Here is a 24340-nt window from a genome sequence, read left to right on the forward strand (position 1 = left end):
TTTAATGAGATTGATGAGTCCATCCATGTTGGGGCAGCTCGACTAGGACAGGGATCTGGAATTGCCTCTCTACTCTGCTCTAGGTATTCTCCTCTTGGTCACAAAATATCTGCTGCAGCTCCAACCATCACAAACTATCCCAGAAAATGCAGCAAATGCAGGGAAGAGGGTGTTTCACCGTACCCCATCTCTTTATTTATTAATTTATTTGTTTTGCAGTGCTGGAGACCAAACCCTGGGCTTCACGCATGCCAGGCAGATGCTAAACCACTGGATCACAAACTTGGCCAGGTTATTTCTTTAATAGGAAGAATAGCATTCCCAGAAACATGCCCTCCCTCCAAACAGCATGCTTCTCACATCTCCTTGACTAAAAGCTGGGCATGTTCCTATGCCCGGCCCTGGACCTGGTGCCCCCGCTGAGATGGAGAGCCGTCCCTGGGTGGCTGAAAGCACCAGCTGTGCTGGAAGGCTGCGGGGCAGGTGACCATCAGGGCCTGACGGGTGGCGTTGGAAGCGGGGTTCTACAGCAGGTGACCAAAACACTCTTTTGGTCTGGTGAATCCTGGAGAAAGGATTCCCACAGAAGGGAAGCGGCTCTCAGACCTTCTCTGGGCCTTGTCCGCCAAGAGAACTGCGGGCCGCGTGCGGAGGGTGAAGGTTGGGAACCCGCCTGGCCACGAGGGAGACGGCTCTGCGGCCCGTCAGATGCTCAGACAGGAACATGGGGGTCCCCGCTACTTCTCCCTACAGCTCATCACTGTCACACCCAGACTGGCCTCACAAGCCCGGGGCCAGAGGTGGAGCCGCGAAGGCAGAAAGCAACGGGGAGCGGCCACGGGGGCATTGGGGCTGGGGGCATGAATGCAGGAGGCAGGCACGCGCAGCGGGGGTGGAACACGGCTGTGGAGGCCGAGCGGGGTGGGCAGCGTGGGCCAGCAGGGTCACTGCACTCCGGGTCGTGCTGCGTGGGAGTGGCACAGGCGGGCGGGGGACCTGCCCCTAAGCTTGCAGTCACACTCTCCCCAAGCTTCCCGCTGCCCCCACACAGGAGTGGAGGGCAAAGTTGCCTCCCTGGGGCACAAGAGTGTCACCTACCCCCAGGTTGTGCCGGGGGCTCTCTGCCGGGTGGACAGGTTGGACAGAATGCCCCTCAGCAGTGTTTATGGCCTGGGACCTCCTGCTGTGTACAGACAGTTATCTGGGCGTTAGAGCTGAGTCCGAGGGCGGAGGGCTGGGTCTCAGAAGGGGAGCACCCAGCCTGGAGAGCACCGGGCCTCCATACCTCTGTGGGGAGCAGAGGCCTGAAGGAAGGGCCTGCCCTGCCCCTCTCTCCTGAATCCTGCTCCTGCCCGAGCTGCCTGGGCTGGCAGCATGCAGACAGACCGGCCCCACTGGGACTGCTGCACCCAGGGACCCAGCCACCGGTGATTCCTGCTAGCTCATGGGCTGGACAGGCCTGCAGAGGCCTAAATGGCCATGTGGTGGACACTTAAAGTAGAGGAAGTCACCTGCGAAGGAACCAGTTTGTGGAGGTGCTATTTGACCCAGCTTAGGAAGCCCAGCTGCTGGTTGCAGCTGACCTGGGTTTCTGGTCACTGGCAAAGGAGTACCTGGACAGACAACTAGACAAGCCATTGTTGGGGCCCCCAGCGCCAGCACCTCAGCCTTCTCCCATAAGTAGCAAATGCACCAGTTCTCAGGGGCCTCTTGGTGACTGGAAGCTTATACTGCTTGTGAGACTAATGACCAAACACAGGAAGTCAGAGCAGGGGCCACAGGGGTCCCATGATCTACTCCCCGACTCCCAGAGGGTGTGTTTGATCAGAGACCCCTGGACAGAGTCCCAGAGGGCAGGATGTGGGGTCAGTATGTGACTGAGGGTGGCCCGGCCCTGCTCCCTTGTAGGCTTCAGGACATTTGAGGCCAGGCAGGGCCAGCTGTGTAGGGCAAGGGAGGCCACTGACCCCCACTGCAACTCCCAAGGGACACCTACATACAGCCTCCAGCCCCAGGTACTAGCTGGGCCCTGTCTGACCCTGAGGTCATGGTGTCCTTGACCCAAACCCACATGACCTGCTGGACATTCCCACGATTCTGGGCCATTCTTTGGGACTCCCTGCCTCCTGATTCTCTGCCCTGAAGATTAAAGCAACATAGCCTGGGCAACATAGCAAGACCTCATCCCACAATGGAAACAAATACAGCACAATTCCTGTTAATGAGCTTCCTCAGCAGAACAATCCCAGCAGTGCCTGGGGAGACAGGAGGGACCAAGGCCCCTCTACCTGCACCCCAACTCACCCACACGCTGCCAGCAGCTGAGCGGCCCTCTCCCCTAGAACCCACTTGCACTTCTGACCGTGGGTGAAGCGAAGCACCCGCAGCAGCAGCCACGGCCCCTCCCGGCGCAGCCCCTTCCTCACCGGCACCTACTGTCTGTGCCCAGGTGGCACCGGCACTTGTGGGCATGCGCCTTCCGATCCCCTGCATGTTGCAGTTCCTTTGATTCTAAAACCAGTGTCAGTGCAATTGTTGCCGTTTGTAATTTGTTAAGCTTTGCAGGAATGTGTTTTAAGGCTTTTGTTTTTGTGTCCTGCTTAGAAAAACCTTCCTCGTCTTGGGATTGTGAAATAAACTCCTGCGTTTCCTTCGAATGCTTTCGTGGTTTTGTTTTTTGCATTTAGACTTCTCGTGTAGGGAGTGCATTTCCCCGTCAGGTGTGGGATGGGGTCCACGGGCAGGTTTTCTCCAGGAGACCACCCTCTTGTCTCAACACCCTGATTCCAAAATCACTCCCCGTTCCTCCTGGACTTTACATGCACAACTAATCGCTCTAAGTGGCCATGCAGACCTCAGGCCTGGGTCCAGTAGGCTGCTAACAGAATGTCCCGGTGGCCCCAGGACAGGCTACCTGCTGGCAGTGCTAGATCCTCCTTCTTCTCCTTCTCCAAGTTCTATGGGCTCTTCGTCCCATTTTATCATATAGTAGAATAACCAAAACACACCATTTCCCCAGGGACCATTCCCAGTCACCAGTCCAGTGGCACTAAGGACCCACACTGCCACGGGGCCATGGCCTCCCTCCAGCTCCAGAACTTTTCCATCTCCCCAAACTGCAACTCCCCAGTAGACCCTGATTCATCGTTCCCCTCGCCCCACCCCAGGTACCCACCACGCCACCCAGGTCCCTGTGGATCTGACCACACCAGGAGCCTCTGTGAGCGGACTGGTTCAGCACTGGGCCCCTGAGACTGGCTGTTCCCCTCAGCATAGTGTTACGGGTCGTCCAGGCTGCGCTGTGTCCAGGTGTCTTTGGGAGATTTAATGCAGGTTCATAGCACACACTCTGGCTGCCGCGGCTGCAGGCTCTGCCCCTCGGGGCTGTTGTGAGCAGTGCTGTGGTGAACATGGGCGTACAGAGCTGTCTGCTCAGGTCCCACGTTCCGCTCTACCCACGTGGCACTGGTGGTGACTTTTAGTTTTTAGGTTCGGAACTGCCCTCCTGCGCTCTGTAGCAACTGAACCATCTTATGTTCTCACAACAGTGCACACAGGCACGTGCCAGTTCCTCGGCCCCCACCACAACACTAGGTTTGCTTGGGCAATAGCAAGGCAGTACCTCCTTGTAGTTTTGATTTGCATTTCCTAATGATTAGTGGTGTCAGCTTCTTTTCGTGTGCCTATTGGCTGCTTGGGTCTCTTCTTTGGAGAAACTCTACTCCAGTCCTTCAAGACGAGACATTTTTGCATCTTTATTTCTTCATGGAGTTTAGAATTTTTGTGTATTTATAAAACTATCTGAAGCTAATTTTACTAGGGTTGCATTTAATGCCTGTATCAACTTGAGGGCACTGGAGCCTTATGTCCTCCTTGAGTTCCTCTTCCGGTCTCCCAGTGGGTTTTTAGTGTGCACTAAGGAGGGTCACCATCTGTCCCTGAGGGCTTCTAGCATCGTGGTGCTTGGGCAGGACCGATACAGCTCCCCAACTCTGGAGCACCAGAATGTCACTGGCCCACTCACCTGGGTGTGCTCAGGCCTACGGGTGTGTCCACGGCTCCACTGCTGACTCCACATCTGCCCTCCTGGTGCAGCTACCTTGGCCTAGTACCTCCACGCAGCTGGCTCGGGAGGCCCAGGAAGAACCGGGGGCAGTCCCTCCCCTTGGAGGAAGGCCAGGTCCCAGCAGAAGAAAGGCAAAAATAGAAAAAAAATGACTTTTATAAAGGGTCACTTAACAAGATGTGGACAGAGGTAGGCAAAACCAGGAGGGAGATTAAGTCCCCTTGGACGGGGCTTCCTAAGAGCCCTGAGAGGGCTGAAGAGGGCAGAAGGAAGCAGGTGGAGTTTCCAGGAGAGAGGGCCTGCGACCCCTCTACACTCACTGGGAAGGAGGCGACCCTCTTCCTCCTGGTTCTCACTAGATCTGCCCTCCTTCAGGCACCCTCTGCCCACTCTTCAGCTCAGGACCTATGGCTGGACGCCAGGCCTACCCCTTCCAAGTTCTACCACCCACCCACGAAGACACCTGAGTGCTCTCTAAAGCCTTCATCTGAACAGGTCTCAGCTGGCATCATGCCTTTGGCGCCACATTGTTCTCGGGATGGAGTCCAAATGCCTGATCACTGGGCCACAGGTCCCTCCCCTTCCCCCACAATCCCACCTCCTCCACACAGGTTCTTCCTTGGCGTCCTCAGGCTGTCCACCACCTGGCACACTCCCGTGGTTTCCCCAGTCTCCCCCAGCGCATGACCGGTGCGGGCTTCTTTCTGTCCTGGGGTACATCCGACCCCACCCCATGCTCCTGTTCCCAGATCGGGCCCAGCGAATGTTACCACAGGCTGTGGAGAGGCGCCGCAGAATGGCCAGTAGGTCCGGGTGCGAGGCAGGACTGGCGCTGTCGCAGTCCGGGCAGGTCCAGCCGCTCCAGCACCCTTAGGATAGGGTCCCACTTTGGCTTCCCTCCTCCACACCTTTGCTCACGCCTTTTCCCCACCTGGAATGCAGGAACGTCCTCTTGAAAATTCGTTCACAGCGTCTCCAGAGACGCCCGCCCCCAGCGCTAATCCCTTCTCCGTCTCGGCTCTGGGGACACTGGACGCCTCTCCAGTCGTACCTGGCACGGAGCGCGCCGCCCGTGAGAACTTATCCTAGGAACCCGGAGTGCCTCCCGAGCTCCCGGCCCGAGCCCCGCCCCCGCCCCCGGGGTCTGGCCCACAGAGAGCGTCCAGGTAGGGCCGCGCCGACGCCTACCGCCCCACCCCCGCCCGGCCTGGAGAGGTGCGGTCGGAGGTAAGGCGACTGGACGCACGCCCCATCCGCCGGGCGCGGTGTGCACGGGAGGAAAGGCCCAGATCGGGCTGGGGTTCACCCTACCTCCTTCACCCTCCACCCCTCGTTTGGGCCGCTGGGGCCAAAGGTTGGGGGCTAGGGATGCGGCTGGACTCTGGAAGCGTAGTTAAGCGTTAACCCGCAGGCCCAGGGCCAGGAGACCGAGCTGCCGTGCCAGCCGGGTTCCGCCCCGGACGCAGGGACCGGACCCCGCCTGGGACCCGCGATGGGGCGGGGACCCGAGGGGAGTGGGTCCGGGATGCGCCCAGAGGAAGGTGGGCAGGTGGGCGGGGGCGGGGCGGCTGGGCAGGGGGCGGGGCGAGGGCGGAGGCGACGGCGGGGCCCGGGGCCGCGGGCCTGGGGCGGCGCCCGCGAGGGCTCGCTCACCTGCCGGCCGCCCCGCCCTAACCTGGTTTCCGGCGGGGGCGGGGCGGGGCGGGCCCGGGGGCGGGGCCGCGGGCGGGGGCGGGGCGTGCCGCCCGCAGACGTCAGGGACCCGCCGCGCGAGGTCGCCGGCCGCCGCTCTGCCCGTGGGCTCGGCCGGGGCTGCCGCGAGCGTGCGGGCCGCGCCGGGCATGTCTTAGGCGGCGGCCCCGCCCAGCGCTCGGCCGGCCGGGCGGGAGGGCCGGGCCGAGCCGGGCCGAGCCGGGACCAGGCGGCCGAGCCGGGGGCCGAGACGGAGCCGCAGGTAGGACGCGCCAGCCCGCTCTCGCCGCGGCAGGGCCTCGGGCCGCCGGCACCTGCGCGCCTTCGGGCCGCACGGCGCGCGGGGAGGGCACGGAGGGGAGCGGGGACCCGCGCGGCCCCGACAAAGGCGCGGGGCGGGGGCCGCCGGCGCACCTGGCCAGGCCGGTCCCCGCCGCCGCGGAGGCGGCCCAGGTCTGCGCCAGGCAGGAGGCGGCTGCCTAGCGCCTGTCTACGCGGCCTGCCCGGTGCGAGTCTACGCGGCCTGTAGAGGGGGCAGGCCTGGACCTGGGTCCCCGCCCTGGCACCGGCAGGGCCATGGCCGCCCCCGACCAGCGCTGATTCAGGAGAAGGCGCCGCTCCCTCCCCCTCCGGGCCTGGCGCTCCCGCCCGGCCGCCTCCCGGCCTCCTCCCTCCTGGCCCGGTCCCCCTCCTCCCGCGGTCCCTCCCTCCGTCTTCCTCCTCCTCCTCTCTCCTCATTTCCCTTCGCCGCCGCCGCCGTCTCCCCGCTGTCCCTGCCTCCTCTCGGCCTGTCTCCAGCCTGTCTGCTCCTTCCAGCAGCCTGCCTACCTCGCCGCTGCCCCCACCCCTCCGCATCACCACCTCCTTTCCTCCTCCCCTCCGGGCTGTGGCCCTTCTGGCTGGGATAGCAGAGGGGACAAGTTTGGGGTGTTTATTATTCTCCCTCCTAGCAACGATGGCCAGGCCAGCCCAGCCCCAAACCCGCGGCAGGCTTCTGGGGAGCTCGGGTGACTCCCAGGCCTTTTCAGGATGGGATGGTGGTGACAGTGTGTGGCGTGGCTCCTGCAGAGCTGCCTGACCAGGCTCTGGGGGCTTGACCTCCCTTTGCTGTATGCAGAGACTGTGGCCTCCTCTGGGGAGTCTGCTGGCCACAGGGAACTGGCAGCAGGTGACAGCAGAGCATGAGATCTGAGGCTGCATGGGGGCTGGGAGATTCACTGATGGGGTGGGGTCTCTCTGGAAAACCCTGTCATCTCCTCCAGCAGGGTTAGGACTTTCTGGGAGGTAGGGTTATGGAGGCCCTGTGTCTGCCATCTAGGGCTGTGGAGACTTTGAAGTTTCACCCCTAGGCCTCCAGTGCCTGCCTCTCTGAGGCTGGGCCCTAAGAAAGGGCAGGGGCCCCAAGATGAGGGGACATTCTAGCAACCTGGAACTGCCTTCTCCTGGTGCAGATTTTTCTACATCTTCCTACCTGCTTGGCAAGGTGCAGTACACCGTGGGATGCATGGCCATTTGGGCATTCCTGTGGGTGGAGCCCAGTGTTGGTCTTGCCCACTGCCCACCTGGAAGGGAGCTGAGACCTAGGTAAAGAGCTCAGCTTAGCCTCTGGGTGTGGGCATCGGGCTTTGCAGTATAAGGCCTGGCCCCCAAGGGCAGAGGGTGACTGTGTGACCTTATATGTGTAGACTGTGTGCACTTCCTGGGAGACCTGGGGGGGCATCCTGTGTGACTTCCCAGCTTAGCAGTGGCCCCACCTGTCCAGCTCTGTCCAGGACCCTGGAGTCCTTCCCAGTTCCTCTGCCCCACTCTCATGTCCAACTCCACACCACTGTGTGTGGTGGCCCTGTCCCCGCCACCCCCTGCTCTCACTGGGCCCTAGTCACTGTCGCCTCTGTCCTGGGTTGTTGCTCTCACCTCTTGACTAGTCTTCTGGTCACCTTTGACACATCTCCTCCTAAGTCTATGTGGAGTGGCTTGTGATGTGCAGGGACTCAGCCCCAGGGCTGACTCCTGGGCATGGACCTGTGCCCTGGCACAGAGCTCGTGCTCTGCTCTCAAAGCTTACAAGTCCTTCATGATGTTTAAACAAGGCCATGGCTCTTACATTTCCACTGAGCCACGATGGAGCCAGTCTTGGGCTCCAGGGCCTTGTTGTGTCAGGGCTTCCGGAGCATCCCCCTGGGGGACGTGGCCCTCTGCTCCTGGTGGGTCAGGTGGACATGTAGGTCCACACACAGGCAGTGCAGCCATCATCCCATGGACCTTGTCCCTTGGCACATAGAGATACGGGGAATATGTGTTGGTGGGTGAAGGATGGGGGGACCTGGGGGGTCCACAGGGAAGCGTTGGAGGGGAGGCAGGTCATAGAGACAAAGGCAGTCGACTCAGGCCACGTGGGGAGGGTTGGGTGGCCTGCTGTGGCTGAAGTCCTGCATTTCTGGAATCAACCAGTTTGAGTTTAGATGGGCAGATCTTTGCTGGGCCTCAGGTGTGTCCACGGGGCCAAGGCCCAGGCCAGGGATCCTCACTCTGATGACCACCTCCCTCTAGGGCCAGATAGGCCTCGTCAGCACCAAGATGAGTGTCACGTCGTGGTTCCTGGTGAGCAGCAGCGGCACCCGCCACCGGCTCCCACGCGAGCTCATCTTCGTGGGGCGCGATGAGTGCGAGCTCATGTTGCAGGTGAGTGGGGTCTGGGGGCATCTCTGCCTGGGCCCTAGGACCCACAGCTGGGCGCTGGGGCCTCTTGTGGGCACATCTGGACGTGAGTGTGCTGTGGGCACAGGCTTCTGATGTCAGGCCTATTTCTGATGGGAAAATGCCTGGGTTGCTGTTGGATCCTCAGAGCATTAGGGCCCAGGAAGGTGAGACAGTGCCCTGTGCAGACAGAGGGCTGAGGACCCACCGCAGAAGGTGCTGGAAAGAGGGCATTCTGTGTCCTCATTGCCCAGCCATCAGGGCTGTCCCAGGATGGTCCTGGTGGCCTTGTTCCTAGATGTGTCCAGGTAGAAGCCGGGGGACCTCCCGATGGTGCCCCAGGTGGGAGCAGGGCTCGGCAGCCAGAAAGTTCTCTCTGGCTGCCCTGGGTTTCAGAGTCTGGGCTGGCTTCTCGGGGCTTCTCATTGGGCTGTTTGGGAAAACAGCGCAGTGTTGCCGTCCTGGCCTGGGGTCTCCTTTCCTGCTGGTGTAAGTGAGCTGGGCTCCCGGCAGCCCGCCCCCACCCCACCCTTCAGCGCGCGTGGCACGTGGGCCCTGGCCCCTCATGGGACTCTCAGAAGAAGGAGAACATCCTATTGGGCAACCCTGTCTGTCCAGACGAGGAGTCACTTGGGTACAGGGGCGTTTGCAGCCCCCCAGGGGTGTTGCAGGTTGGCCTTGGCCTCTCTTGGACCTCGCCTCCGTGTGCAACCCTGCTCCCCCTGCACACTCCCTGGGTGCACAAGGCTCTGACAGGTGGGCAGGGCTTGGGTTGTGGCAGGGGTGCCAGCACATGCACATTCACCTGGGTGGCAAATGTTTGTTGACCTCCGTCCAGGGTAAGCCCTGCCCCAGTGACGCTCCGTTTGTGTCTGTGCTGCGTCTGAGTGTTTGTGTCCCCTCTGAATTCACATGTAGAAACGTAACCCCAGTGGGATGACTTTGAGAGGTGGGGCTTTTGGGGCCATGAGGCCTGAGGGTCCTTAGGAATGGGATTAGGGCCCTAGTGGAGCCTGCAGAAGCTTGCTCACCCTTTTGCCTAGAAGACTCAGGCACCTTGATCTTGCCCTTCCAGCCCCCGCACTATGAGCAGTGTTTCCATAGCCTGCAAAGGCCCAGTTTAAGGTGTATTGTCTGAGGGCAGGTTGGGCCAAGCCAGACACCCTGGCCTCTCTCCACATGTTCTCTGATGTACCTGGATCTGCACCTAGCACCCCTCACATTGTTCCTTTGATCCAGAACATTCTCTGTCCTCCACCCTCTTGGTGCCTCTGGTAGGTGGTCAGACTGTGTCAGGGACTGCAGGAGCAGCAAGCCAGTACTACCCACTGCCCCTACAGGGCCGCTGTAGCTTGAAGACAGCTGCAGACCACAGGGACAGGCAGGGATGGGCAGGGATGGGCAAGGCCAGTGCGTAGGACACTTGCCTCCTGTCATTTTCATGTGCCTTGAAGCTACGTGTTGATGATTTTTACTCATTTAAAAGCACCAAGACAGTAAGGTGGGTGGGGGTCTTGGGCTGTGTCCCCAGCCTTGTAGTGCAGCCCACAGCTGGACCTGGCCGGTTGCTCCCCAGTGAGGACCATGGAGCTGCATTGTCCTCTTGCAGGCGTGGTGAGGGTAATGCCCTGCCATCCCCCAGGTGGCCAGGAGGCTCTGGGAGGAAGCAGCACTGGGGCCTTTGAGCAGAGCCAGAGTGAGCCTGGGGCGCAGGCGACCCACCTAGGTGCTCCCACCGCCCCTGCCCTGGCTCTGCTCCCTGCTGTTCTTAGGTGCTGGGGTGCCAGAGCGGGGCTGAGGACCAATTCCTGTTTCTCACCTGGTGGTGACAGAGGCCTGAGCAAGGCAGGACCATGGTGGTTTCTCGGGTCTCCTTGCCAGGTGGCCCCTGGCCTGCCCTCCATGTCCCAGGAAGTGCTGCCATGTGACATCCTGCATGGGGAACCGAGGCTGGAGCGGTTGGCGCAGGACAGAGCGAGTGCAGGCCGCGCCCCTCCCCGTGCCGGCCTGTGTGGGGCCAGCCTCCTTCCCTCCTCACTCCCCTGTGGAGCCACCTCTGTGGGGCCAGCCTACATCCTCACCCCGAACCCCTTGCCCCCATGCCAGCTGGTCTCCAGCCACCCCAGCTGCCTTCCCTTGATGGCCACCCCTCCGGGCCCTCAGGACCCGTTGTCGTCACCTCCCAGTGGCTTTCTGGGCCCTCCGCTCCAGGCCCCTCGGCCCCTCTGCTCCTGCCTGTGGCCCAGTGGTCACACTGTCCTGTGCCCACTTGACCCTGGTTTCTGCCCCCCGCCCACGGCTGCACGGGCGTCAGAGGTGCCCTCCGTCCCTGCGCTGCCTCCCCCCTCAGCCCACACCTCCAGCCGGCCATTCACGGCAGGGCTCCCAGCCCCCATGCCTGCCCCGGTTCCCCAGGGGACCTGGTCACTTTCACCTCCCTATGAGGACTACCAGTCCCCACCCCAGCCCACCAGCCAGCTCCTTCCTCTTGGCTCCTGGAGTGACCCTGGCCTCCTCTCTGGGTCCCTTTGCAGTCCTCTGTACCTTCGTCCCCTCACCTCGCTCCCACTCTGGGCTCAGAACAGTCCACTCCAGGCATCAGCTGGGCACAAACAACGTTAGCCATCAGTGAGATTCTCCTCTCCCCTGTGGGGAGAGATGCGAAGGGCTGGCACTGTGCACAGACTGGAGCTACAGGGCCCACCGGGCACACAGCATGAGCAGGGAGGGCCAGCAGGAGTAGCCGAGGGGCCAGGCAGGAAGGGCCTCTTCGGGAAGGAGAGCCTCGTGGGGTACAGTGGGGCCAGACGACCGTGGCCGTGCCACAGCTAGGCAGGAGGGACTTGGCCTGGGCCAAGCAGGGCAGAGGAGCTGGGGGTCTGCGTTCTGGGGACAGAGCCACTGGCTGTGGCACGTGCCACCTGTAGACCAAGCTTTCCAGGGCCTATTTGCTCTGCACAGTCTGCTCCTCTGTAGGCCTGAGAAGAGCTGGGTACAGGCCACGGGATGCAGAGGCATGCACGCACAGGTGAGCCCGCACACACATGGTGTGTGCCCACCGACCTCAGGCACACGTCACACGCGCGTGCTGCCAGCATGTGGGCAGGCATCCTCTGTCCTCTGGGCCTCCACCCAGGCTGTCCATGGGCACGTGTGACATCCGGGACTGGGACTGTTGCTTCCTGGACAACACAGCCAGAGGATCCCCGGGAGCCCCTGCACACAAATCCAGCCAGCCTGCTGTGTGCTCTGGCATGACGCTGGAGATGAGCTGGCAGGAGGGTGTGCCCAGAACCTTGGGTTGTGGCCACCACCAGGGTCAGCACAGCCAGTTCAGGGCTCTCCTCTACCAAGGACATCAGATAGGCACTTTGGAGACACATCTTCATTCCATTTAAAAGTGAGCACAAACTGTGGGACCTCCTCTCCCAACTCTGAGGCTTCTGGCCGCTTCATGCTCTGCGGTCACCCACTGCACGGAGGCGTTCCTTCCTGCAGGCCCTGGTTCGTGTGTTTCAGGTCCTGAGGCTGGGCCAGGAGCTGCTTCCCGGGGGGACTGGCCTCTAGCCCCCGGGCGTGTGGGCTTGGCAAGAGGGCGTCTGCTTCTGGCCTGAAGTGTCAGGGTTAGGATGGAGGTTTCTGGAAGAGGGACACTGCATCCCTGGTGCTCCTGTGATCTGCGAGGGGCATGGCAGAAGTTCGTCTGGGTCAAGGCCCTGGCCAGCAGTGGAGGGTCAGCCCTGGGAGTAGGTGGGCAGCCCAGGCCCAGGTGTGATTGGGGGTGGTGGGACCCCTGTGTTAAGTCCAAAGACTGGGAACCTGGGGTGGGGGGCATCTTTCTGGGAGAGAGCAGGTGGTGGGCACAGGGCAGGTGGTGGGCCTGCAGAGACCGTTGTGTGGGCCACAACCCAGGACCAGGTGAGGGTCTAAGTGATTATGCTTTCAGAGTCCCAGAGGGGCGTGGCCAGAACCAGATGGTAGACTGGCAGGGAGAGGGCATGGAGAGGTCCCCAGAGCCTGTGGCTCTCAGGCAAGGCCACTGTTCCTCCAAGGCCAGGGGCAGTCCCAGGAAGTTTCAGCAGCAGAGTGACAAGATCAGAATGCTGACAAGGGCCAGGTGGGGTTTGGGATGACGGGGAGTGGCCGTGGAATGGCTGCAGCTCGAGGGCCAAGGATGAAGACCAGTGATGTGTGTGCCTGGGAGTGGCAGGGGGTATGCTGGGCCGGCGCTCCCAGGAGGGGCCTGGAGGGTGTCCAGGGAGTCTGGGTGCTAGACAGCAGGCCCAGGGGGCCCCTGATGGAAAGGTCAGGGGAAGCCCTTCCAGGGCTCAATCCTCAGCCAATATGGAGTCCTAGCTGCCCGTCCCAGCTGCCTCAGGCCAGCAGAGCCGGGAGCTACCCTAGGCACCTTCCGAAGCCCCCCCGCCACACTCCTCCTCCCTGTCCCTTCCAGAGCCTGGCTCTGAGGCAGTGGGCTCCTTCCGAATGTCTAGCAGGGGAGACAGGGAGCCGGCCTGTGCATACGATGGGGTTCAGGCAGAGGTGAGCCCCCAGCCCCATCTCAGAGCCCCAGACCTCCCACTTGCCAGAGTGGACTCTGAGGTAGGAATCATGGTGCCGTTATTCAGGGTAGCCCAGGGGGGCAGTTAAGTGGTCTGAGCCCCAAGCACCCACAATCCTCCTTGAGGGCTGCCAATTCCCTCTACCCTGTGGCCCCAAAGGGGGGGAAGCTCCTCCAACCCTCTTCCTTGGGACACCAAGGCCCAGAGGAAGGAGTGCCAGTGTCCCGCAAGCACCTCCCCTGCCCTTTGCTGATGACCAAGGCCAGCAGAAGGAGAAAGTACCAGGAGTTCTGCACCCAAGGCCATGGGGAACAGGCTGGGGTCCAGTGGAGGATGTAGCGTCTGGAATGACCTCTGGCCTGTCCCTTCTAGGGCAGAGGCTGCTGCTGGGTGCCAACTTTGGTAAAGAGTTTGGGATGGGAAGAGGTGGGGCTTGGGCGTGGAGCTGTGGGTCTCAAGGTCTGACCCACCCTGCCGGAGACCTGCTGCTCTGGGTACAGGTGAGTTGGACCAGGACTGGTCCTGAGGCCTCCCAGGGAAAGTGTTGGCTAGCTGAGCCACTAACCCATATTTCCCAAGAATGATGTAGACTGGGCCAATGGAGGTCACTCAGAGATGGCTACCCCAAGGACCCAGTTCTCCTGATTCAATAGTCCCCACACCCTGCCCACATCCTGAGAGGACAGAGGGTCTGTGCAGGATGAGACGTGGCCCCTGCCCGTCTCCTGTACTTCTCTGTGGCTCCCCAGGTCTCCACCGCAGCACCGTCCTTGTGGGCAAACTAGACACCTTGGAGCTTCTGAGTGCACACTCCGCAGACAGCATGATGGCAGTGTTTATGGGAGTATGGAGGCCAGGGCTCAGCCCTGCTGGCCACCTTGAGTCTGTTCAGCTGCAGCGCTGTCTGGGATCTGCCCTGGCACCCCTGCAGGGGCTAGACATGAAGCCTTGGCCAATCCATGTGGCATTGCCTGTGTCCACCCCTACCCGACCCCTGCTGTGTGTCCTGGACTCTGACAAGAAAGAAGGCCACGTCCCGGGGGCTTCTAGGAAGGAATTTGTGTCCTGGGGGCTTCTGGTCCTCAGTTATCTACTGATGGAGCAGGGCAGGTGGAGAGGATCAGGGAGGGGGGTTCTCCAGTGCGGCAGGCTACCTGACCTGTTTGCCACACCGGGGGTGACCAGCTTGGGGGAAGTCCCACTGGAATGCAGGTCCAGGCTTTGTGAACTGCGGCCATCCTGTGGTGGAGGAGGAGAGCACCCTTGCAGGCCCTTAATCTCACCAGGGTACTCAGGAGGATGACCTCAGTGTCTTGCGGGGGTGCAACCTGGAGCACACACTGTCCTTGATAGTTTCCCAGGGTTGGCTTGTCCTGCTGGCCTCTCTGCCTGGGCCCCAGGCCTGTGGCTTCTCATGTGGGGGATAGGGTCAGCAGAGACACAGGCACCACCAAGACCCCCACAGCCCCCAACAGTGCAACATGAGTTGTGGTGTGGGGGTGGGGTTGGTGCTAGGTGCCAAGACCTGAGATCCATAGCCTTGTGGACTGGGTGACATGGCCCATGCTGGCAGAACCTAAGTAGGTAGAAGGTGACTTGTCTCTGCTTCTGTCCTGGTGGGGAATGGGGGGCTCAGCAGTGGCCTTCCAGCCAAGGCTGACAGCATGAGAAAGCTGGGGTGACTGTCCTCAAAGAGGTCCTGGGTAGACTGGTAGCCAGGGAAACTGAGACTCGTATGGAAGTACTGTGTGTATGTTGAGGGGTTTGTGGGCAGATATCGGCAGGTGCCAGGCCCTGGCCTGCCGGGGTTTGGAGGATGGAACTGTGTGACCGTCAGCATAGGAGTGACCCTGAGATTCACATGCATACGTGTCTGTCACACTAGAGGCTATGTGCTCCTGTGGCGCAAGGCCAGGAGGAGGAGAAGGAGATTCCTCCCTGAGACAGGCCTCCTGACCAGCTTCCCTCTGGGTTCTGCTGGATGTCCCTGCCTGCCCTTGGAAGGGAACAGCCTGTCCCAGATGACCATAGGGTTCCCACGGGTTCCCATGGCTGAATGGGAAGGGGTACTGGGGAGGGCAGTCCTGGAAGGCAGGCCAGGGGGAACAGAGGATGGGAGAAGTGGCCTAGGCATCTAGCCCTAGTAGCCTGTGGCCTGTCCTGGCAGCATTGAGGGGTGCACTTTGCCAGAATTGGGGGCTCAGGGGCATTAAGGGGTGTACTGTACCAGGGACTGTGGGGCTCAGGGGCTAGTGTTGGTATTGCAAAGGGCACAGGCAGCTGGAGTGCTCCACCCTGGTGGGCCTGTAGCGGCACCTCTCTTCTTGAGATGAGGCCTCTGAGGGTCATCTGTGTGCCTCCCCAGTCACGAAGCGTGGACAAACAGCATGCTGTCATCAACTACGACCAGGACCGTGATGAGCACTGGGTGAAGGACCTGGGCAGCCTCAACGGGGTAAGTGTGCTAGACTCTGCCAGGACCTGCCCTTCTGCAGTGACCTTCCCCTTAGCCCTAGCCCCACCCTTCTACTCTCTGACCCTGCTCTTCAGCTCTAACCCCTCCACTCTGCCTTAGCCCCACTCCTCAGTCCTGGCCCCTCCCCTCAGCTCTGGCCCCTCCCCTCAGCTCCTGTCCTTGGCCCCTCCCCTCAGCTCTGGCCCCTCCCCTCATTTCCTAGCTTGGCCCCTCCCCTCAGCTCTGGCCCCTCCCCTCAGCTCCTGTCCTTGGCCCCTCCCCTCAGCTCTGGCCCCTCCCCTCATTTCCTAGCTTGGCCCACCCCTTGGCCCCTCCCCTTCGTGCCTGCCCTGGCACCACCCCCAGCCCCCTCTACTCCAGGGCCTTCTGCTCTTCTGGGGAGGAAGCCTCTTTTTGTTAGCTACAGAGGCCGGAAGGGCTCACTGGCTAGAACTTGACCTTCATGGGTGGGGCTGCTTTCTCCGAGTGAGTGGACACCTCAGGTGGTAGGGGAGACAGGGCTGGGAAAGGCACCCGCCCATGAAAGGACCCATGCCTGAGTGCCCTCTCTGGGTATGGGAGCTATGTGCCCTTCCCTTTTGTGAGTTGACACTGGCAGGAGCAGGGAGGTGACCAGGAGGGAGGCCCCGACTGCAGGAGGGTTGGCTGAGAGGAGCCAGGTGTGTGGAATGGAAGAGCAGGGGCATGGACGTCTGTCCTGGAGGTTCCTATATGGACCTCTCCAGTCTGTATTTTGATGGACATGGGATGTATTTCAATAAGAAAACAAGTCATCAGGCTCCATCCTTTTCCCATCCATGCAGTTGTGAGTGGGGGGTCCCACTGTGTCCTCAGGGGGCCTAACTACACTGTGAACCTCCTACAAGCACGGGGTGCCACCCTCCCAGCTCCTCAAGATGCTGCCAGCAAGGGGGCCTCAGGCCCTGCTGGGGTCTGCCTCGAGCCTCCTCCTGCCTCAGCCCACCCATCAGATGGGGCAGCCCACCTATATAGGGCAGGTGGCCCTCTGTTACCTGCGTGGGCTTGACAGGGCCCCTGGGGCTGCTGACCCGGTCTGCACTCCTGGGCCCTGGAAGGCCAACCCCCCAAGGGAGCTGTAATGTCCACAGAGCTGTGGCACCTTGAGGTCAGCAGGGAGGGTCTGCATAGCCTTGGCAGCCGTCCCTGGCCGACCCCACAGCTCAGAGCACTGCCCGCTGTTCCTCCACAGACATTTGTGAATGATGTGCGCATCCCAGACCAGAAGTATATCACACTGAAGCTCAATGATGTCATCCGCTTTGGCTACGATATCCTTTCCCTGAGAAGCTCCCCTCCTGTGGGCTTCTCCTTCAGGACCCAGGACCACAGTTCTCTTTTGTGCTGGAGGCAGAGTAGGGGCCTCAGCATTCATAGCTGGAACCCTCAGGACTCGAGAACACTGTGCCCACGGCTGGGCTCCACCTCCTGGTGGGTAACCAGGGAACCCCCCTCAAGGCCTACTGCCAGCCTACCTGATCAGCCCAAGGTCACATAGGGCTGGGGATCAAGGGTCCTGGCTTGACCCTGAGTCGTTCAGGCTGGCTGTCCTGTGCTCTGAGCATGTGGTGGCATGGCTGGGCTCCCTCTCAGGGACCCCTGACTTGGGCTTGAGTTGGCTCACAGGCCCTGGGCATGGATTCCCATACTGACCCCCATGCTCTGGGTGCAGGTCCACCCAGTTCTGTCTGCTCCGTGTTCTCCTTAATGCAAGTCCACATTCTAACATGTACGTGCTGGAGCGTGTGCAGCACCGTGTTCCCGAGGAGGCACTCAAGGTCAGTGCCAGGCCAGCCCTGGAATCTGTGGCCATGAGGGCTTAGCCCCATCACCCCGTCTCTGCTCCTCTGCCTTGTCTCCCTGGCCTACACTCCCCAGGGCCAGATCCTGGCTATTGGTACCATTAATCAGCCTGCCCTGTCCCACCCTGCCAGGTAGCCCAGTCTGGCAGGTGGGGAAAGTAGTCATTACCCTCCAGGCTCAAGTGGTGACAGCTGGGGGGCACCTGGAGAGGGAACAGAGGGCAGGGCTGAGCCGTCGGCCCCCTGGAGCTCAGGACCACCACAGGGATTGAGGCTGTGGGCCCCTGTGAGGTCTGGCTCTGTGGCTCAGAGGACAGACAGTTCAGGTGAGGTGGCCAAGAGCCCAGGAAGGGGCTGCTGAGGTCTCGCTGGGAACAGAGTACACCACAGGAGGACAAGGAGCGGGACCCCTGTGGCGGGCCCACCTGCATCTTGGGTATGAGGAAGGTGTTGTTGAGGCCAGGAGCAGGAGGGCAGGGGGAGGCGTGTGGAGGCCCAGGAGCACCTGCGAGGATGGTGCCCTCGTGTGCTGGGGCCACTCCTACAGAGCCCCTGGGAACTGGGCAGCCACAGCAGGCAGGGTGTCTCCTCTCCCCTTGCTTGTCTGCCTGGGCACAGGTGCGTGAGAACCAGGAGCCCTATGGAGGGTGGACCATCCTCAGCCTATTTTTCAAACGACTGGGCAGCATAGGGTCACACAGCCAGAGCAGCAGGGCCTGTGGGCCATCTCAGTATACAGGCCGCTCTGCTTCCCAACCCTGAGGGCCCCTGCGCTTCCAACCCTGCCACCCTGTGTCCAGTGGGGGCTGGAGGTGGCGGTGTCCAGGCTTTCCTACTGGTGTCCCTGCCTGCTGCCTCCCCATCAGAGCAAGCCCCAGCTGCCCCTGGAAGCTCTGTGGTCTGAGGCCTTGGATCCTGAGCTGCTGACCAGTGTAGGTCATGCTCTGTCCAAGTGTGAGGGAGAGGCTGGGTCTGCCCTAGGTGGGTGTATCCCAGGGCTGGTGCCCACCCCTCACCCCTGCTGGCCTGCCCATAGCACGAGAAGTACACCAGCCAGCTTCAGGTGAGCGTCAAAGGCCCAGCACCCAAGAAAGGAGAGGTACTGCCCGAGCACACGCCCTACTGTGAGTCCTTGCATCCCAGGCCTGAGAAGGGGGACCGGAGACCCGGAGCAGGTAGGCCTCAGGCTGGTGATGACTATGTCCGTGTGGGGTGTCACACAGGGCCACCATCATGTCCCCACCATGCACCCTCTCCCTCACCGGTCCCATCCCCCCAGTGTGCCCTCCATCTGGTGACTGTCCTCCCACCATGACCCTCTCCCATGGTCCCTCCCCACTCTACCCCATCTCCCCCGAAATGTACCTCCTGCCCTCCCTGCGTGACCCTGCACCCAGCTCGAACACCGCCCCCCTCACCCTGTACACACTCACATCCCTCGGGCCCACAGTTGGTGGCCACCAGCTGGCCGCCCTTGTGGTCTGGAGCAGGTCAGAGGCAGGAGGTGTGGGTGGGGAGGCTGAGCATCAGGTGTGTGGACCCGACTGAACCAGAACTGGAGGCTGGGTGGATGTCCCCAAACCTGGCTGTGTGTTGGGTGGGGACAGCTGCCACCCAGCTCTGGGTGGGCACAGGGCGCGTAGCCCTGGGAGGCATGAGAGCTCCTGGCTGGGCATGGGGGGCAGTTTGAGGTGGACAGGGGTGTGTCCAGGGACTCCGAGTTCCTGCCCCTGAGCCTCACCTGCACGTCTGCGGGGCAGAGCACCCCGGGCACACTGCTTTCTGGAGCCCAGCCCAAGCCTGTCTTTCGGAACTGGGAAGGTTTCCAGAAAGTCATCTGAGCTTCCTGGAGCACCTGTCGGGTCCAGCCTGTGAATGCACACAGCTGGTGACAGTGGTCGGGAGCGGTCCCCAAGGTTAGCAGGTGCAGCAGCGGCAGGACAGGTGCTCAGCCCCAGCAGAGCAGACACAGCACACTGAGGGGCAGAAGAGGGTCCCAGGGCCAACAGCAAGGACGGGGCTGCCCTGCAGCAGACACCCACCGCTGCGCCGGGTCAGGGAAGGTCCCAGACGGGGCTGCGCCCAGGAAGTGCCTTCCACGGGAGCACGTGGCTCTTGACTGCTGGCCTGGCCTCCAGACCCTCTGTGCCTCACGGCCACTGTGCCGACAGGTGGAGTGGTCTTGGGAGGTGGGACGGATCTCTGGGGCCAGCAGGCGTGCGGAAACTGGCTCCGAGCGGTCAGCAGTGGGCCAGGGTCTTCGGAGCCTGGCCCTGGGCCCGAGCGCTCCACTCCCTCCCCACAGAGGCGGTGGCCTACCGCACACCCCTCTACGGGCAGCCCTCCTGGTGGGGCGAGGACGACAGCACGCCAGCGCCTGAGGACCGGCGCCAGGAGGAAGCCTTCCCAGGTGGGCCTCGCGCCCGGGGCTCGAGGGCGGGGGGTGCCGGGCCTGCGCTGCCCTTGCCTGGGAGAGGAGCCTGGTGGCAGAGGGTGGCCGCCCGAGGCCTGGCCTGAGGACACTTCCCCCCAGAGCGTCCCAGGGAGGCGGCTCAGCGGGATGGAGAGCTGGACGGCGTCCGCACCCCGGTGGGGCTGCAGGGCTGCGCGCTCCGGCGGGAGCCCAGCTACTTCGAGATCCCCACGAAGGAGGCCCCACAGCCCACGCGGCCCCCGGAGCCCCCGGTGCATGAGGTGCCCACCAAGGAGGAGGAGGCGGGCGGGGGGCCGGCCCCCGTGGTGCAGAGCCACGCCTCCTTCACCATCGAGTTCGATGACGGCAGCCCAGGCAAGCTGAAGATCAAGGACCACATCACCAAGTTCTCCCTGCGGCAGCGCAGGCCCCCCGGCAAGGAGGCCACGCCTGTGGACACCGTCTCGGCCGAGACCAAAGTGGCCGACTGGCTGGTGCAGAACGACCCCAGCCTGCTGCGCCGGGCCGGCCCCGGGGAGGACGGCCACAGCACCAAGAGCGACCTACCCATCCACACCCGCACCCTGAAGGGTGAGTGCCCCCCGGGGGGACGGCCGTGCCGGCTGCATGTGCACCACGCTGGCGCAGGCCCGGCAGCTTGGGCGGTTCCATGGAGGAATTGCCGGGCCCACCTGTGAGGGCAGTGTCCAGTCTCCCGGCTGCCACCTCGGCTGTGTGGGGGGCCACACCCTTCCCCACGGGAGACCGCATGATGGCAGGGGGCCCGTGCTGAGTGCTGTCTCCGGATGGGTTGGGGTCCCCTCAGGCCACAAGCATGAGGACGGCACACAGAGCGACTCAGAGGACCCCTTGGGCAAGGCGGCCGCAGGGGCCGGGGCCACCCCCGAGGTCCCCGGGGAACAGGTGCGGCTGCAGAGGCAGATCAAGCGGGACCCCCAGGAGCTGCTGCACAACCAGCAGGCCTTCGTCATCGAGTTCTTCGACGAGGACACGCCCCGCAAGAAGCGCTCTCAGTCCTTCACGCACACCCCCGCGGGCGAGCCCAAGCCGGACAAGCGCCGTGGCCCAGGCGCCAACGACAGGGAGCGGGAGCGCCCGGGGGCTCCAACCCGCGCGGCAGGCGGCGGCCCGGGGCCGCAGAGGGCCAGCTCGCTCAAGCGGGAGAAGACAGAGGAGCGGCTGGGCAGCACCTCACCCGCCCCCCGGGCCCCTGCCCGTCCCTTCGGCAGCGTGGGGCGCCGCTCCCGCCTGGCGCAGGACTTCATGGCCCAGTGTCTGCGGGAGAGCTCCCCGGCCGCCAGGCCCGTCCCTGAGAAGGCACCCCCAGCGCTGCCTGCCCCCCTGACACCCCGTGGGACCAGCCCCGTTGGCCCCCCAACACCCCCGCCAGCACCCTCAGACCCCCAGCTCACCAAGGCGCGCAGACAGGAGGAGGAAGACAGCCTCAGCGACGCAGGCACCTACACCATCGAGACGGAGGCGCAGGACAGGGAGGTGGAGGAGGCCCGAAAGATGATCGACCAGGTGCCGGGGTCTCCGTGGTCTGCCCAGCCCCTCTAGCTCCCGGACCTGGTCCAGCTGGGTGGGGGTCCCGAGGAGGCCCTGTACACAGGCCTACCCTGCTCAGCCTCTTACCCAGTCAGAGCTGTACCCGTCTCCCTCTTGACATGTCCAGCTGTGTCCTGCTGTGTCCACCCCAGCAGGAGTGGAGGCCAGGCACCTCTGACCTCTGTGCTGTCTCCTCCTTTGCAGGTGTTTGGGGTATTTGAGTCTCCTGAACTCTCCAGGGTGTCGGCAGCCACCTTTCGCCCAGTCATCAAAGGGGACAGAGACGAGGCCAGTGATGGGGGCGTGGCCCAGCGCATGGCCTTGCTGCAGGAGTTTGCCTCCAGGCCACCAGGCTTGGCACCCCAGGTGGAGCACCAGGTACAGGCCCAGGTGGCCCCGGAAGAGGGCCTGGGGCCCCAGTTCAACAGACCTCTGATCTTGTGGCTGGCCTTCCCCAAAAGTAGGGTCCTGTGGCGGGTGAACGGGCTGTGGCATGGAGGGCTCAGGTCCAGGTGCTGAGGCCAAGCTGAGTTGGGTACCAGTCATGTGCTGTCCTAGACTGGGCTGGTGGAGCCAAGGGTCAGGGCACAGCCACAGCTGCTGACCAGAGCTGAGCCCTGAGTCCCTGATCGGGGCCCTATGGCAGAGCTTGGCCAGTAGGTGTTCACACTGGATTCACACAGGCCCAGGTGAGGCCATGGGGCTGGTGGGGGTCACCTTGCTGTTTGCACATGGGGGTGTGTATGGCAAGTACAGGTAGCACGTATGGACACCCATCTGGCCCCTGGCCTGCAGTTGTGTGCTGCCCATGCTGTGGACACATACTTCTGCCCTTCTCTCAGCAGGGCCTCCTGGTTCCAGGTTCCCCTGGGGGTCAGAAGTGGGTGTCCCGCTGGGCCAGCCTGGCCGACAGCTACTCAGACCCAGGTCTGGCAGGTACGTGACCCCAGGGAGGCCATGGGGGTGGAGGCCAGGCCAGGCCGACCTCAGGCCACTGACCACATTCCTAGCTTGCCCACCCTGGACCTGGAGAAGGTCGGGCCGCAGACTTGTGGGGCTGCAGACCTGCGGCTTCTCTGACTGGGCCGTCCTGGTCTTTGCAGAAGATGGCCCCGGGCCCAGAGCCGGAGAGGCGGAGGGGCCCCTGCCTGTGCGCACACGGCGACTGCTCCCTCGGCTACCTGGCGACAGAGCTGCCAGTCCTGCAGGCCCTGAGGCTGCCAGAAGAAGTGGGCCCGGGCCGCCAGACCTGGGCAGCGAGCCGGCCAGCTGCCACGTAGGCCAGGAGGACCTGGACCCCGACAGCCTCAGTGATGCCAGTGGGTCAGATGGGGGCCGGGGCCCGGAGCTGGGCCCAGAGCTGCTGGAGGAGAGGCACAGGAGCCCCCAAGAGGGACCAGCCTGGGCCAGGGGGAGGCGCTCACCCAGGACCCCTGGAGAGCTGGCCCCTACGTCTTTCTTCATCGGAGACCAGCACAGGGAGGCTGCTTTCTCCAAGAAACCGAGCGTGGCTCCTGGGGAAGTGGAGGACCCTGGGCAGGCGGCAAGTGACGGCCTGCACGTCAGCACCAGCGGGAGGATGGTCATCCAGCTGCGACCCGGGCGGTCCCCAGCACCCAGCAGCCCCTGCCCACCCCCACCCAAGGAGGCTGTGGCCTTCGTGCGGCAAGAGAGCTTCACCAGGGAGCCAGCCAGCAGCTCCCCTGTGCCCGGCAAGCTCCCACACATCTCCAGTCACCCCCTCCTGCAGGACCTGGCTGCAGCCCGGGCCTCGCGCATGGACGGCCACTCTCAGGACACCCGTCTGATCCTGAAGGAGACCGAGACAGCCCTGGCAGCCCTGGAGGCGCGACTGCTCTCCAAGTCTGCAGATGAAGAGGGCGAGGGGGGCAGCACCCCCAGGCAACCAGAGGACTCCCTGTCTGGGGACTCAGATGTGGACACGGCCAGTACCGTCAGCCTGCTCAGTGGCAAGAATGGACCCAGCCCAACCACCCTGCAGCCCCGGGGGCGACAAGAGAAGCTTCCTTCCCCACCAACTGTGCCAGACCCCGGGGGTGCCGCCCAGAGCAGCACCCGGGAGCAGCTGATGGAGAAGCAGCAGCACCTGCCAGCAGCAGAGCTGGGCCCTGGGGAGCCCGCGCAGCGCCCGGCCGCACGGCGTGGCCCTGGGCCCCGAGGGTCCCTGGACTGGCCCGATGATGATTGGGGCCCTGGCCTCACCCACCCGCCCAGCTCAGACTCGGTCATCTCCAACCGCGAGACTCCTGAGGCCACTGGGGCAGGGCGGCCAGGGCCTCGCCGGAAACCAGTGGCCCCCCCACCATCTCCTGCTGCCCGGGATGAGCAGAGCCGAGGGTCCACCAGTGCCCAGAAGGTGCAGCAGGCGCTGACCCGCTCCAACAGCCTGTCCACCCCCAGGCCCACTCGGGCCTCCCGCCTGAGACGGGCCCGACTGGGGGATGCCTCAGACACTGAGACTGTGGACGGCGAACGGGGGCCTCTGGCCAACCCTGAGCCAGCAGGCCGGCCAGCTCCCGAGCAGGCCAAGAAGCCGTCACGCTTGGACATCCTGGCCATGCCCCGGAAGCGGGCAGGCTCCTTCACAGGGCCCAGCGACTCTGAGACAGCCCCCGCCCGCACTGGCTTCTCTGGCCGCAGTGTCGAGCTGTCCTCGGCCAGCCGCAAGCCCACCGTGGCCGAAGCCCGAGCTGCCACCAGGAAGGCCGCCGTTGCCACGGCCACCCCTGCCGCGGGCTCCCGCCAGCCCTTCAGCAGGGCCCGCCCAGGCAGCGCCAGATACTCTTCCAGTGAGTGTGGGGTGATGGGCTGGCAGGTGGGAGGTGGCCACCAGCAGGCCGGAGGGGCCTCCCCACATCAGCCGAGTGGCAGCCCAGAGAAGCCCTTGCTCCCAGAGCTGGATGGCTGTGTTGCAGAGTCACACGCAAGTGCTGGCTGTCCCTGTGCGGGCAGGTGCTCAGGACCCTCCCCAGGGTGGAGGGACGCGTCCTGTCTCCCCACTGGGCCCAGGGCCTGGCCCTGCCA

At 63.2% G+C, this 24340-nt stretch overlaps 1 protein-coding gene and 1 long non-coding RNA gene across 9 annotated transcripts in view; one reads left to right on the top strand and one right to left on the bottom strand.

The window, feature by feature from the left end:
- LOC124976212 (uncharacterized) lies at positions 1-5647 on the bottom strand. 3 transcript variants are annotated; one of them, XR_007107014.1, is made up of 3 exons: positions 5378-5647; positions 4837-4997; positions 1-4164 (listed from the first exon to the last, which is right to left on the bottom strand). It is a non-coding gene; the product is annotated as an uncharacterized LOC124976212 (long non-coding RNA). The 3 variants fall into 3 exon arrangements; XR_007107013.1 differs by lacking the exon at positions 5378-5647 and adding an exon at positions 5118-5173; XR_007107015.1 differs by lacking the exon at positions 5378-5647 and adding an exon at positions 5118-5173 and having other exon boundaries at positions 4665-4997.
- The window catches only part of Cep170b (centrosomal protein 170B), a 25203-nt gene continuing 6221 nt past the window's right edge, over positions 5359-24340 (top strand). For 2 of the 6 annotated variants that reach the window (XM_047539117.1, XM_047539119.1), the window contains exons 1-12: positions 5806-6020; positions 8309-8440; positions 15383-15472; positions 16704-16782; positions 17231-17289; positions 18350-18488; positions 19619-19723; positions 19847-20317; positions 20553-21271; positions 21500-21673; positions 22141-22231; positions 22399-24105. In XM_047539117.1, coding sequence (XP_047395073.1) covers positions 8336-8440; positions 15383-15472; positions 16704-16782; positions 17231-17289; positions 18350-18488; positions 19619-19723; positions 19847-20317; positions 20553-21271; positions 21500-21673; positions 22141-22231; positions 22399-24105 — 3739 coding nt within the window. In that variant the 5' untranslated portion in view covers positions 5806-6020; positions 8309-8335. Of the gene's footprint in view, positions 5533-5805; positions 6021-7245; positions 7343-8308; positions 8441-15382; positions 15473-16703; positions 16783-17230; positions 17290-18349; positions 18489-19618; positions 19724-19846; positions 20318-20552; positions 21272-21499; positions 21674-22137; positions 22232-22398; positions 24106-24340 lie in introns of those variants that run through there. The other 4 variants (XM_047539115.1, XM_047539118.1, XM_047539114.1 and 1 more) reach the window with 4 other exon arrangements.

The sequence above is a fragment of the Sciurus carolinensis genome, chromosome 2 (genome assembly GCF_902686445.1).
Source record: "Sciurus carolinensis chromosome 2, mSciCar1.2, whole genome shotgun sequence".
Classification (NCBI taxonomy): domain Eukaryota; kingdom Metazoa; phylum Chordata; class Mammalia; order Rodentia; family Sciuridae; genus Sciurus; species Sciurus carolinensis.